The sequence below is a fragment of the Odontesthes bonariensis genome, chromosome 5 (genome assembly GCF_027942865.1).
Source record: "Odontesthes bonariensis isolate fOdoBon6 chromosome 5, fOdoBon6.hap1, whole genome shotgun sequence".
In the NCBI taxonomy this organism is placed as follows: Eukaryota; Metazoa; Chordata; class Actinopteri; order Atheriniformes; family Atherinopsidae; genus Odontesthes; species Odontesthes bonariensis.
In genome coordinates this window covers 39,107,005-39,122,730 of record NC_134510.1, presented here as the reverse complement: position 1 = coordinate 39,122,730, position 15,726 = coordinate 39,107,005, and the positions used below count along the sequence as shown (strand labels likewise).

Here is a 15,726-nt window from a genome sequence, read left to right as displayed (position 1 = left end):
CGTTTCACAAGAACACAAGTACGGACAAGAACGTATATTGAGAAACGGCCATTATGCGTGTTACTTTAGCAGCATGTTTAGCCATGTTTACATTCAGTGACGGTGTGGTTATCTCTTTGTGTGTACGTTCTGTCAGCACGTAACTTGATATGTTAAACAGGTCGAGTTACTGTTATACGTAGAGTCTGCTAGCTTTAGCCTAAAAGCCACAAGTGACGTTGTGCAGCCCTAACCAGGACCTGTGCGTTTAGTCCGCTTACAGTAAAGTTGGGACACACGCACAGTACAGAATGAAAAATCAGAAAGCTTTAGTACAGGGTCAGATAATAAGCTATGTATTTTTGTTCTGCTTGTTTGATAGTTAAGACCATACTATTTTCTTAACACGGTAGACTATACTTATTTTTTCTTTTTTTTTTTGACTAAAACTAGACTAAAACCTTTTTGACTTTTCGTCGACTAAAACTATCATATATAGAAGTGACTAAAATGTGACTAAAACTAATAAGCATTTCAGTCCAAAAGACTAAGACTAAGACTAAATCTAAGATGGTTGTCAAAAACAACTCTGGTTCTCAGTCAGGTTTCAGGTGATCCTGACAGCTAATTCGAGCTCTTTGGTCTAACTCTGAGATACTCATTAAGTTTTGTGTTTTTTTTATATATATATGTTTTATATGTAGAAATGCATATTTGCAAAAGGGGACTTTAGTATGTAAATTTAAAAGTGGCTCTTGTGGAAAAAAATAGTGAGTATCTCTGGTTTTGAGCCTGTAAAACATTCAGAAAATGTTTGTTTTTAATGACTTTCATGCCCACAGTTTCTCCTCCTTTTAACCCAGTGAGACGGTCAGTGTGGCAGGCCACATTTCACCCGCCCAAACTCCAATTTACTCCAACTTTCTTTTAAAAAAGACAGCGAGGGGGTCACAATAAACCTGCTAAACTCCATCCAAAACCTTCGTGTGAAAGGGGCGGAGCCAAAATAGATGCGTCTCTGAGCTCCCTCCAGCAGTAAAACCTCATCTCATCTGTGTTCTTTAGCTCCACTGTGTTCCACACTTCCTCTCGTGGCCTCGTCCTGTTTTTGGTGTGTTTAGGAAGTTAAAACGAGTCATTTTTAAGCTGTGTGTGCAGTTCTCAGACTGAAACTGTCTTCACACCCTCTGCTGTGCATACGTTCCATCTATCAGCACAGACCCGGTTTCAGAAGTCTGATGAGAATCAGGCTCAGACTTGAAGTGCTGAGACTTTCCCCAATTCTTGTGTGGTGGTTTATGGAAAGAGTTCAAACCTGTTAAACTTACCATCATCTGAGGTCCAGAAACCAGATGCTCCAGCTGCAAGAAACATGTAACAAGCTCAACTTCTTCTTGGATAAGCAAGGTGTCAGTTTCTGAATCACTGAGTGTCTAAAAGCTGAGATATTAACCGATAAGCAAACATCTGGATCGACTAAAATGTACCATTAAGATGTCGATGGCTTGGTCGTACAGTTTGATCAGACCCCAATTCTGCTGCACAAAGTAAAGATTTAAAAGCTGTTAACTCACCCTCAGCTGACGTAGGGCCACAAGCTGCTCCACCCGATGATCCTGCAGCTGCAAGAAATTTCATGTGTTCTTTGAGAACTGCTTCGTGTGACGGAATAAACCCCAAAGCACATAAAACCCCCATAAAAGCAAGTTAAAACCCTATAAAAGCAAGTTAAACGCCCATAAAAGCAAGTTAAATCTCCATAAAAGCAAGTTAAACCCCCATAAAAGAGAGTTAAAACCCCATAAAAGTAAGTTAAATCCCCATAAAAGCAAGTTAAACGCCCATAAAAGCAAGTTAAATCCCCATAAAAGCAAGTTAAAACCCCATAAAAGTAAGTTAAAACCCCATAAAAGCAAGTTAAAACCCCATAAAAGTAAGTTAAAACCCCATAAAAGCAAGTTAAACCCCATAAAAGTAAGTTAAAACCCCATAAAAGCAAGTTAAACGCCCATGAAAGCAAGTTAAACCCCCATAAAAGCAAGTTAAAACCCCCATAAAAGCAAGTTAAAACCCCATAAAAGTAAGTTAAAACCCCATAAAAGCAAGTTAAATCCCCATAAAAGCAAGTTAAAACCCCATAAAAGCAAGTTAAAAACCCGATAAAAGCAAGTTAAAAACCCCATAAAAGCACATAAAACCCCATAAAAGCAAGTTAAAAACCCCATAAAAGCACATAAAACCCCCATAAAAGCAAGTTAAAACCCCATAAAAGCAAGTTAAAACCCCATGAAAGCAAGTTAAACCCCCATAAAAGCACATAAAAACCCCATAAAAGCACATAAAACCCCCATAAAAGCACATAAAAACCCCATAAAAGCACATAAAACCCCCATAAAAGCAAGTTAAATCCCCATAAAAGCAAGTTAAAACCCTATAAAAGCAAGTTAAAACCCCCATAAAAGCAAGTTAAAACCCTATAAAAGAGAGTTAAAACCCTATAAAAGCACATAAAAACCCCATAAAAGCACATAAAACCCCCATAAAAGCACATAAAAACCCCATAAAAGCACATAAAAACCCCATAAAAGCACATAAAAACCCCATAAAAGCACATAAAAACCCCATAAAAGCACATAAACCCCCATAAAAGCAAGTTAAATCCCCATAAAAGCAAGTTAAAACCCTATAAAAGAGAGTTAAAACCCCATAAAAGCAAGTTAAAACCCTATAAAAGCAAGTTAAACCCCCATAAAAGCAAGTTAAATCCCCATAAAAGCAAGTTAAAACCCCATAAAAGCAAGTTAAATCCCCATAAAAGCAAGTTAAAACCCTATAAAAGAGAGTTAAAACCCTATAAAAGAGAGTTAAAACTAGTGATGGGTCATGCCCACAAGCACCGGCTCTTTGTAGTGAATCAGAAGAGCCGGCTCGCATTCAAGTGAGAGCCGACTCCCAGTTTTTTTCCATTCGCTGCTCAGGTTTCACTTTCAGTGCTCAGTCCCAGCTCTGGTTATGACAGAGCTTTGTTATGACTGGCCAGCATGGGACAGCATGCGGCATTCACGTGAGAATTAAGCAGTTTGATTCTGGTTTTGGTTCTGTTCTGTGGATTTGTTTGAAATTTTTTGGTTCATTTGTCCAATAAAAAAGTTTAATTGAGGATATTATTAATGTTAGCTTGAGTTTGGTTCTGTTCAGTGGATGTGTTTGAAGTTTATTGTTAATTTGTGCAATAAAAAAGTTTAATTGAAATAAACAAATGTCAAAGTGGTTTTGTCACAGAATAAATGCAAAGAATTAGGCAATTATAAGGTCTCGCATAAAAACACTGAAAGCAAAAGGGTTTTCAACACATAAACCATGATTTTTTTTTTTCAAAGTTAAGGTAAATATAGGCTACAAAAGATCCTAAATAAAGAGCCGTTTGGGAGTCGAAAGAGCCGGCTCTCGGAAAAGAGCCGAACTTCCCATCACTAGTTAAACCCCCATAAAAGCAAGTTAAACCGCCATAGAAGCAAGTTATAACCCATAAAAGCAAGTTAAAACCCCATAAAAGCAAGTTAAAATGCCATAAAAGCAAGTTAAACCGCCATAAAAGCAAGTTAAAACCCCATAAAAGCAAGTTAAAACCCCATAAAAGCAAGTTAAACCCCCATAAAAGCACATAAAACCCCATAAAAGCAAGTTAAACCCCCATAAAAGCACATAAAACCCCATAAAAGCAAGTTTAACCCCCATAAAAGCACATAAAAACCCCATAAAAGCAAGTTAAACCCCCATAAAAGCACATAAAACCCCATAAAAGCAAGTTAAACCCCCATAAAAGCAAGTTAAACCCCCATAAAAGCAAGTTAAAACCCCATAAAAGCAAGTTAAAACCCCATAAAAGCAAGTTAAACCCCCATAAAAGCAAGTTAAAACCCCATAAAAGCACATAAAAACCCCATAAAAGCAAGTTAAACCCCCATAAAAGCAAGTTAAAACCCCATAAAAGCAAGTTAAAACCCTATAAAAGCACATAAAAACCCCATAAAAGCAAGTTAAACCCCCATAAAAGCACATAAAACCCCATAAAAGCAAGTTAAACCCCCATAAAAGCAAATTAAAACCCCCCAGCTCTGTAGCTCAGGCATCCTGATGATGAGATTTTGGGCTGACGAGACGGTGACGAGATAAACATAGCTCTCTGATGACGAAAACATGACGAGACGTGTGTGAGTTTTCGTTGACGAGACGAGAATGGACGAAAATGTTAGTGGGTGATCTGTCAGACGTTTAAAATGCGTGACATTTCTGCTTATTGTGTGTGTCAATTAAAACCTAAAAAGTATCTGCTGCGGCACCTTAAGGCTCGCCACAAGGATATTTTTTCGAAGGTAAGTTACAAATGCTGTTAACATAATCGATCAATTTCATAGTAAGCTAATACATTAGTACGTTTTCCACATACTCCTGGCGCAAATGGGCTGCTAACTTCAGGCTAAAGTTAGCTTTTGTTACGCTAACGTCAATTCAATGGCCGTTTCTCAATACCAAGAATGCAAAGAACAGACTTGTGTTCTTGAGGAGAATGTTCTTGCTAGTCAACCTCGGAAGAATGAACTCGGGAGATCACAAGTACACATGCTCCGTTTTCAGTTTTGAGACGATGCGTTCTTCGTGCCCGAGGCAGCCTGCTCTGATTAAACAGCTGGGCTTTTTCACCCAAGTGCTCTCTCTCGCTCTAATGTGTGTGTGTGTGTGTATTATTACTGTTATTACTATTATTATAATTATTATTAATATCATTATTATTATTAATGTTGTTCTAATAAACAGTAGCCTAACAGATACATCAGACTCACAAGTGTTCCTCTACAGAACAGACACACACCTTTGAGACGCAGAATTCTTCCGAACAAAATTGTAAATAGCTGGTATTAAGACAAATTAACGATAAAATCGGGATCTAAAGGGCTACTTTGTCGCCTCAAAATGTTTTAAACGTGGATAAAGTGATATATTTAAAGAGTTTAGAGCTAAAATGAAATCAGCTTCAGCCTGTTGATTTCGGCTCGGGTAGGAGAAGAGTGCATTGTGGGATATTTGCGCTGACAAGTTAGCACAAGTTAGCTACCGATGCATCCTCGGTAAAATGGGCGTGTCGAGAACACAGGCGCGTAGTCTACGGGGGGGACGAGTACGATGCATCCCCCTCACTTCTACTGGAAAGCCATTCCATCCCCGTCAAAACCTCACTAAAATCTACTTTTGTAATAAAATAGTAAACGTTCGCCTGTTGTAGGAAATTAAAAATGGTTGCTGTCGTTAGGCCTATATCACTGTAAATCCCAGCGCAATAGGTGCGCATCCTGCCCAAAGCGCTGCGGCGGTGCTGACCAGGGTTGCCAATTGCCGCCTTTTTTTTATTAGTCTTCGGCCGCTTCTTTTGGGCTTGTTTTCAGGACGCCGTTCGCTTATTTCGCGTTGAAGATCTGGCAACACTGGTGCTGAGTCTGACTGCTGAGAGCTCAGCGCAGTCATTCAAACAATTTCTCAGGTCGTTGTGCTGTTCGTGGTGCTGCATATACCCACTTGACGCCTGAAGAGTCGCTGAAAAGGTAGAATGTAATCACTGTTTTAGATCAGCAAAATTCACTGCCTGCCATGAAGGCAACATTTTCAGGCATCATAGGTTAAGCCATTAACAGACGCAAGTTTCCTGGCTAGTTCATGACAGTTAGGGCCATTTCAGACCAGGGCGGCAAAGCGTGGCGGAACGGAAGCGATTTTCACCGGCGGAGGTGAAAATACATGGAAACAGATCTGTCCTTGCACACCGACGCGGCGGTAGTCGGGCGGTAGCGGCGCGGAGACGCCTCCGTCCCGCGCTGCTTTTGGAAAATAGAACTCGAGCGGAATTTGGACGGCAGCGACCGGCGTAAAGACTGCCATGGTTTCGCTGCCGCCACGCCACGCTCTGGTCTGAAATCGGCCTTAGGCTAAGTTTACCTACTAGCATAAAGTTCCCAGTCATGCCGATTTCAGACCAGAGCGTGGCGTGGCGGCAGCGAAACCACGGCAGTCTTACGCCGGTTATCAGGCGGTGTGTTCAACTTGGCTTTTCACACCGGACAGTCCGCGGCCGCGGTAATTCTGCTCCAGCCCTGGCCGCATTCCCCATTCATTTCAACGGCACACCGCCGGCTGCCGCCGGCCGCTGCCGTCCAAATTCCGCTCGAGTTCTATTTTCCAAAAGCAGCGCGGGACGGAGGCGTCTCCGCGCCGCTACCGCCCGACTACCGCCGCGTCGGTGTGCAAGGACAGATCTGTTTCCATGTATTTTCACCTCCGCCGGTTAAAATTGCTTCCGTTCCGCCACGCTTTGCCGCCCTGGTCTGAAATAGGCTGGCCTGAATTAGCCTACTTTAGTTTTAAAACTGTCCTCTTTTTTCGTGCAATATAGCCAATGATGCAGAAAAGGAAAAGACAGGGGACAATAGACGGCTTTTTCAAGAAAAAACAAGTAAGTTGTCTTCTCCACTCCCCCTCTGCATACATTGACAAGCTTGCAAGTTGCAAGCGTGTCACAGGACATGGTTCCAGCAATCCATATCCTTAGTTTGTTTGTCTCTGATGAGACAATGATAAACAAATTTGCTTTCGATGGTGTCAAGCCTGTGTGGTGGTAAAAAGTGATTTGTACAAAGAAAAGTGCCCCATGCTTAAAGTCAAGCATAGTAGTGGGAGTGACATGGTTTGGGGCTGTATGGATGCCATCAACAGTAGGAAGCTGAATTTCACCAAAAGAAACATGCTTGTCAACATGCACTGTGACTACTGAAGCAGATCATGATACTCTCCATAGGATTTCAGTCAAATCAGTCTCTTTTAGCCTGGTGCAGACTCAAAATGTAAAATTTCAATGTAAGGCAAGGATGAAACGCACAACGATGACCTCCCTTTTGATGCCTTTTCATTTCATGACATTTCGGGCCAACACGGCCCATTCTCAGGGAGTTTAACATAGGGGTGTACTCACTTTTGCACCAGCATAATTTCACAAAAATGGACAAATATGTAATTTAAGTTATATTATTGACCTTTCTTTTCTGTTGTAAGCTGAACAGATGTTGTATTAAACTTACTCTATGCACGTTTTGGGAATAACTGTGTGTGTGTATTAAAATATTGTTCAAAATGTTACTTTTCAACAGGGGTGTACTCATTTTCACTGTGCACTGTATATAATATCTGAAAATGTGCCCAAACAAATTCTTGCACTGGTTTAACATGGCTATAACCTACTACATGATGTGCACACAGAAGTACAATGACAGAAGTATGACTTACTGGGTTATATAAAGGTTTTTGTACAATATATCAATCAATCAATCAATCAATTATACTTTATTAATCCCCAAGGGGAAATTCCAATATATCCAGTGTAGAATGCAATATTGACACATCTGTCATAGACTGTTACTTAGAATTATGTCAGACAAGTTTTGTTTTCAGTGACTGTATAATCTGTAAGACCAGACCATAAACACAGAAGCCCAACATTACATAGATTACATGGAGAACATTTGAACTTGAACTTGACCACTGGTTTGACTGCCTGCACTCTGTGTCAACAAGTAACAAATGCTCTAGCTAAATGTCATTAGAGCTACAATTATTGAACATTCATGCAAAAGCCTCAAGTGGCTTTACAACTAGTGACTACTGCTATTAGTACTGCTATCAATTACAACTAATAATGACACACTACTTGAAAGAACCAAATGTGTTTTGTCTCTGCTCATTATGACAAACTAATCATAATGCAATCATTTTCCTGTCCAACAGATCCTGGTGCACACACACACAAAGTCGCCCACAGTGTATCTGATCGCATTTCTTCCGTTTTGTAGGCCTTGATGTATGTACAAGTTTATATAATTGATCATCGCTATTTGGAATGATTTCTTCGCCTGTTTCAGAACACCCCCACTTTTGGAAAGCTTGATACACCCCTGCGAGAACACATCTGGGAACTTTCACCGTTCTCGGCGAAATGCGAACTTGTGTATTGGGACAGTACTTGGGCTGCGACTGATGACGTTTCACAAGAACACAAGAACACAAGTACGGACAAGAACGTATATTGAGAAACGGCCATTATGCGTGTTACTTTTGCAGCATGTTTAGCCATGTTTACATTCAGTGACGGTGTGGTTATCTCTTTGTGTGTACGTTCTGTCAGCACGTAACTTGATATGTTAAACAGGTCGAGTTACTGTTATACGTAGAGTCTGCTAGCTTTAGCCTAAAAGCCACAAGTGACGTTGTGCAGCCCTAACCAGGACCTGTGCGTTTAGTGCGCTTACAGTAAAGTTGGGACACACGCACAGTACAGAATGAAAAATCAGAAAGCTTTAGTACAGGGTCAGATAATAAGCTATGTATTTTTGTTCTGCTTGTTTGATAGTTAAGACCATACTATTTTCTTAACACGGTGGATTATACTTATTTTTTCTTTTTTTTTTGACTAAAACTAGACTAAAACCTTTTTGACTTTTCGTCGACTAAAACTATCATATATAGAAGTGACTAAAATGTGACTAAAACTAATAAGCATTTTAGTCCAAAAGACTAAGACTAAGACTAAATCTAAGATGGTTGTCAAAAACAACTCTGGTTCTCAGTCAGGTTTCAGGTGATCCTGACAGCTAATTCGAGCTCTTTGGTCTAACTCTGAGATACTCATTAAGTTTTGTGTTTTTTTTATATATATATGTTTTATATGTAGAAATGCATATTTGCAAAAGGGGACTTTAGTATGTAAATTTAAAAGTGGCTCTTGTGGAAAAAAATAGTGAGTATCTCTGGTTTTGAGCCTGTAAAACATTCAGAAAATGTTTGTTTTTAATGACTTTCATGCCCACAGTTTCTCCTCCTTTTCACCCAGTGAGACGGTCAGTGTGGCAGGCCACATTTCACCCGCCCAAACTCCAATTTACTCCAACTTTCTTTTAAAAAAGACAGCGAGGGGGTCACAGATCCTGACCAATATGGAGCCAAACTGTGTTTATGTGTCCAGAAAGAGATTCTGATGGGTTAGTTCTGTTTCTGGTCTGCCTGAGGAGGTCTTTAAGATTAGTCCCAGCACTCAGAGGTGCAAAGGGCCAAAAGGTTGATTATCTAAGGGAAAACACATATGGAGCCTGGCTGAATGACACTTTTTAAGCTTTTTTTTTAGGATCACACAGTTATCAACATCAGCAGATTTGCAGTTATAGTGAGATTACAGCAGAAAGTTTGTGTAAATGCTCTTCTTTCTGCAGCATCTTACCTTCGACAGCACCAGATTTCGGATGGTCAACTGAAATAAAACAGAGAGAAGATAAAAAATGTAGTTTTTATATTTATAGTTTTAAATCAGAGCTTTGAAACCTTGAAAAGAAATAAGGACCATGGTGGACGCGCTGGGTTTCAGCTTATTATTAGCTTATTACCTCAGAACCAGGACACAAAATTAGATGTTTTTCATTTAGGATACTTAAAGAAATGATTCTTAAAGGGACAATTAAAGCCTTTCAAACAGTTCAACCTTCAGAATCACACTGAAAAAAATGCCCCTCCAAAAATAAGTAAAAAAAAAACAAGACGTTTTTGCTTGAAATAAGCAAAAAAATCTGCCAATGGAACAAGAATAAAATAAGATGTGATGTAGGCGCCAGATGCCTATTTTATACCTAGCTTTGAATTTGCCCCGTATTATGTGTATTTGAAAACAATATATCTTATTATAATTTCATATTGATAAGATATTTGATGTTTATTTGATTTCATGATTGATACAATTAATAATTTAGGTTAAAAACATATGTACAAGGTTAAAATGTGGATTTAGAATAATTACAGGAAGTTACATAGTAGATCTTTAATCACTTTAGAACTCAGTGCGAGGTGCCTGTGACAGTAGGCATTATTAGATTGACACGGCAGGTGGAAGGTTGGTGCCTCACGGTTTTCTGACCGTGCCGTTAACGTGCGTGGTCTGTGGAGCCCTAGATTTAGATTTGTAAAAGTTTAGGAGGCATATTTTTGTTTGTATTCATTTATGTTGTTTTATTTGTTTTAAAATAAAAAATACAAAACGTGACTTCGGTGGAAGATAAGTTATCCTTTCTTTGGATCCTGGAACACGCGTCAGCCACAAAGCTCCAACCTATTAAGAATTTGGTTTAGTTTTTTGAAAATACCCTACATTTAGTCAGAAAACTGTCAGGATCTGTGTTTTGGTCACCTTCTTCTCTCCTGTGTTTTTGGTTTTCCCTGGTTAATTTGCCCCAGATGTTTTGAGTTCCCTTGATTACCCTCGTGTGTATTTAAGTTCAGTTCTGTCCCTTGTTCCCTGTCGGATTATTGAATGTCTGTGCTTCAGTTCGGTGTATGTTGGCTCCCTTTTCCTTGGATTATTAGTAATAAAATACATTCCTTTTCCACAACGAGGAGTTTCCTGTCGTTTTTGGATCCTACTCACCCTCAAACCGTGACAGAATAATCAGACCAAAAGATGGATCCAGCAGCAGGACCAGGACAGATTACTCTTTTTGAGTACTTTCGCCGGGAGGCTATGAGGTACGAGCGTCGCATGGAGAAGGAGGCAGCGCAGTGCTCACCTTTCTGGGGCACCCGGCTGGCGATCGCACCTCCCGGGTGCGGCCCCCGGCGATATTGGGACTGTCCACCTCCTCAGAACCGGCCGTCTTTGGGACGAGGAGGACGCCGGTGTAGCAGTCACAGTGCCGTGTGGATTAAGAGTTTTTCAAACTTTGACAAAACCAACATTCCTGTGGGGGATGTTTACGTATGTGGATATAAACCAGATCTTCATTTTCTTTCCACAAAGGAAAAAGAGACAGAAACTGCCTAATTTACAACACCCTTAAGAGCTTTTGGGGAGATGAACTCACTCTTGGAAAAGTGGGAGACTTACTATCTTATCTAGACCATAACTCGAAAGTTGACACTTTAACACCCCTTTTCACCAGGAATCCGACCAGATGGCTACACACATGAACTGAGAAGACTCACTTTTAGTCGAATCTTAAAACTATATTAAATGTGTTTGATAACCGTGTACAATTTCTTTCAGGTTTCCCGCTTGATCACAAGACGCATATAGAGACAATTTGTACGATTCTGGCTTAAATATTGACAAAGAACTGATTTTGGTGGAAAATGCCCAACCTGCCTGATGGAACCACATTGCCCCCTAGTGGTCTGCAGTGTTGATTAGTTGAACATTTAAATCCCAGAGGACTCAGTAAAATGGACAATATATGCAGCTAGTAACTTCTAACGATGTCCCTTCGGTATCTATTTGGTATTTGTTTAGTGTCCCCATTGTTAACACAGAAATTAGCATTGTGTAATTCACTATTCATATGTCACGATTTCATAGATATTCACCTGAATTTTGAAAGTCATAATTGTCTTTATCATGTGTGTTATTTTGATGTCTTTATATTACAAGTCCATGTTATATCTTTAATCTGCATATCTTAACAAGATGTGGTGTTTTCAGAATCACAGAGACAAATGTTCTATGAGATGGGAGTAATGGAGAAACACACAGTTCTTTGTCTCATCCAGAAATCCCCCTAGCACAGATCACCTTACAGAGACATGCACACAGTTCAAGCATGTCATTGGCTGAAAAAGTAGTGTAAGCCCCGCCTCCGAGAGTCAAAACCCGGAACAGCGGAAAACACAGGCTCTCTTGTGCTCGTTTGCTGGCTCGCTTGAGGCGTCTGCTCTCTTGCGCTCTTGTGCCCTGGCTCTTGTTCCAGAAGGGTTCCAACCCAGAGTTTCAGAAGGAGATTTGAGCAGAAAACAGCTGCTCAGAGACTTTTAGAGATGGTTTAAGCAGAAGAGAAGAGCTCGCCGGAGTTTGGGAGTTTTCCATAATCTCAGGAGAGAACGGAAGGACGTGTGGATAACGATGCAGCGGACGACCGGAGGAGACCCTCCAGAACCCAGTGAGACCCCGGAGACGAGAAAGAAAGATCCGAACAAAGAAACAGATTGAAATACTCTGAAGATGCACGTTTTACGTGTTTGTGTTCGTCCCTCGCCATCCACGTCCTTCTACGTCGCACGTCCTAACCTCCGCTGTTTCACGCCATCATCACCTTTTCCTACCAAGAAAGCCAACTCCAAGCAACCTTTTATTAATCTTCTGTGAACTTAAGTTCACTTCATCAGAGAAAGCAGCAACGGACCAACTCTGACACAACGATGGATTTGATCATCCCACAGTAAAGCCCTCGACATCATCGTCCCCGTTTCCCGGTGAAAGAAGCAACTGAGAAGCTAAAAAGGTCAGCCACCACAGCCAGGAAGGCCCAGAGAGCGGAAGAGAAGTCCCCTCGGACCCCGCGTGGCCGCTGCCTTGGTCCGAACCGACTGAACAGAACTTCAGCACAGTAAGACCGACCCGTTTTCACCTTAAAGTGGGTTTGATGGATGTCTCGAGGCTTTCACAGAATGATAAATTAATCCGAAATGTCAGTACAGTATTTAGATTCAAATAGTCAGCCAACCCAAACTATTTGAATAAATCCAGTATCTCCCCGTTCCCCATATTTTATTTTATATTCACTAAGTGTTTTATATAATCACCCATATTCAATGCATCTCCTGTTTGTTTAAAGGTTCATGTCTAAGATCATATCATTGTAATAAACAGCTCATATATCTATATATATGTTATAATCACAGATTGTGTCGTATGCTTTCTTTACGTAATGTCTGTCCAACCAAACGAGAACTTCACGAAAGTAGCGAGATATGAGACTGAATATTAATTGAATATTAATTTAACACCAGGATCGTAAGATTTCGAACAGTTTTCCGACCTGACTGTGACTTAAAACTAAGTCAAAACCTAGGTTGGTGGTGCCCCTGAATTCGAGGTAAGGTTTATTTGAGACTGTAAGAACATCTCATAAATCCTTATATTTAATAGGTATATAAATACCCGGTAACGCTACACCGGTCTGGTCGACGCTCGGCAGAGGCATCTGCAGTGGGTGACGCCTCCCAGGTCCTACGGGAGGGTCACCTCGCCAACGGCAGGAGATCTCGGGGGAACGCTCCTCACTGTTCCCGGGGAGGTTCCAGTGCTCCTCACCAGGGGGTCCCTGCCGCCGCCACAGCCCCGCGCCGCCTAAAGACACCAGAACCCGCTCCTCGTCAGCTCCGAGCACCAGAACCCGCTCCTCGTCAGCTCCGAGCACCAGAGCCCCCCATGACTGCACCTGCCCCAGCTCCTCGTTATCAGGCTGCACCTGAGCTGGAGGTGAGCTCAGGGAAGCCGCAGGAACTGCTCGGGCTATCAGCTTTCCTCTTGGGCGTCCTCCTGCAGCTCCTGGAAGAGCCTCAGCCGCTGCTGCCCCCTACGCCGAGCTCCCATGCCTCCACGTCGCCTCTGCCTACGCCGAGCTTCAGCGCCTCCAAGTCGCCTCTGCCTACGCCGAGCTTCAGCACTTCCAAGTCGCCTCTGCCTACGCCGAGCTTCAGCGCTTCCAAGTCGCCTCTGCCTACGCCGAGCTCCCACGCCTCCACGTCGCCTCTGCCTACGCCGAGCTCCCACGCCTCCAAGTCGCCTACGCCAAGCTCCAGCGTTCCCTCGTCACCGCAGCTCCGGGGGTCCATGCGGGAACCTCCGGACCTTCGTCTTGGCTTCGGTCGGCCTCCCGGCCGCCCTCCGGACCTTCGTCTTGGCTTCGGTCGGTCTCCCGGCCGCCCTCCGGACCCTCGTCTTGGCTTCGGTCGCCCCAGATGTTTTGAGTTCCCTTGATTACCCTCGTGTGTATTTAAGTTCAGTTCTGTTTCTTGTTCCCTGTCGGATTATTGAATGTCTGTGCTTCAGTTCGGTGTATGTTGGCTCCCTTTTCCTTGGATTATTAGTAATAAAATACATTCCTTTTCCACAACGAGGAGTTTCCTGTCGCTTTTGGATCCTACTCACCCTCAAACCGTGACAAAAACCTTCTGCTTCGTGTGGAAAAGGAATTGGAAGGACTCGTGGAACCGTGGACAACGTTTATCAAGGTCAGAAGAGTATCTGTGAACACTGGATGGAAGGTAACTAGCCACGAGACGAGTGGATGATCATTCTGGTAAGCTGCAAGTTGTTTTGCTCTTTCGGAAGTTTGCCATCATGGATGAAGTTACTGAACAATTAACTAGTGGAAAAAGAGAATCGAAAATGACAGAGAAAGCTGTTGAAGACAAGCTACATCGTTTAACACAGTCAAGGAAAGCTAAGCTAGGCCATCTAACTAGCCAAGTTAACCGGATTGAAACGCTGATGGAATTCGATAATAACGTGGACACAGTTAAACAGAAATTGCGTGTAGATTTTCAAGATTCATTTGAAGAGTTGTGCAAGATAAATGATGGTCTGCAACAATTAATGGATGAGGAAGAGTACGAGAGGGACCAAAAGTCATGGTTTAACCCAAATGCTAGCCGAATGCAGGGGTTCATTGAACATGTGGAAATATGGATTAAAGCAGCGGCGGCCCGCGCTGAACAAGCAAGACGCTGTGACGCTGAAATTCGTCCTTCAGACAGTGCATCTGCTGTATCGGTTGCCTCGAGCAGGAGGAGTAGAGGGCGTGAGACAGTAGTTGGAAGCAGATTGTCCACTACTTCCTCAAAGCTTAAGCTTAAAGCAGAGATGGAGAAAGCTACATTGCTTGCACAGGCAACGACTTTGCAACAAAAACAAGATTTACAGTTGCAAGAAGTTGAATTAAAAGCTAAAAAGGAACAATTAGAAGCGGATTTAAAACGCCAGGAAGCTGAAATAAAGGCTAAAAAAGAACAATTGGATTTGCAAACGCTCATTGCAGCTTCGGATGCAAAAATACAAATTTTGAAATATTATGAAAATGAATGCTCTTCTCAAGTGAGCCAAGCATCACGCCATTCATCACGCCATTCAGTAACAAGTGAGTCTGGATATATTCAACTGCCTGTAAGTCGAAATCCAGTCACTGACAATACAAGTACTCATGGTCAATTCATGCCACAGCCGCCTCAGCCTATTGCTGCACAACAGAGTCAGTCCATTGGTGCACAGCAGCCTCAGCTTACTGGCACACGTCAGCCTACGGCTACACCTGTAGCAGATGACCATGCAGTTGAAACACTCTGCAGTGTTATGACTCGTCAGAATACAATAACTGAGTTGATGGTGAAGCAACAGAAAATGATGACTCTGCCACCATTAGACATTCCCACCTTTAGTGGTGACCCCCTTGATTACAACACATTTGTAAGGGCATTTGAACATGGCGTAGAATCACGCACTGAAAGCCCTAAGGATCGTCTCTATTTTGTAGAGCAATTTACAAGTGGACAACCTAAAGAGTTGATAAAGAGCTGTCTTCATATGAAGCCAGATGAAGGCTACCAGAAAGCAAAGAGGTTGCTAAAAGAACACTTCGGCAACGATTACAAGATTGCTGTAGCCTACATGAACAAAGTGGTAAACTGGACGCCTATCAAGCCAGAGGATGCTGAATCACTGAATGTTTTCTCACTCTTTCTGACAGCATGCCTCAACACCATGACTGAAGTGAGTTACATGGAGGAGCTTGATAATATTGCAAACTTGAAGGCTATCGTTTCGAAGCTTCCTTACAAGCTACGTGAAAGATGGAGAGGTGTTGCATTTGGAGTGCAAGAGCAACCAGACAAGAG

At 42.0% G+C, this 15,726-nt stretch overlaps 1 protein-coding gene across 1 annotated transcript in view; it reads right to left on the bottom strand.

The window, feature by feature from the left end:
- Positions 1-1,267: 1,267 nt before the first annotated feature.
- The window catches only part of LOC142380616 (uncharacterized), a 55,945-nt gene continuing 41,486 nt past the window's right edge, over positions 1,268-15,726 (bottom strand). The window contains exons 24-26 of the mRNA XM_075466529.1: positions 9,296-9,325; positions 1,554-1,601; positions 1,268-1,340 (exon numbers count right to left, since the gene is read on the bottom strand). Coding sequence (XP_075322644.1) covers positions 1,276-1,340; positions 1,554-1,601; positions 9,296-9,325 — 143 coding nt within the window. The 3' untranslated portion in view covers positions 1,268-1,275. The remainder of the gene's footprint in view (positions 1,341-1,553; positions 1,602-9,295; positions 9,326-15,726) is intronic.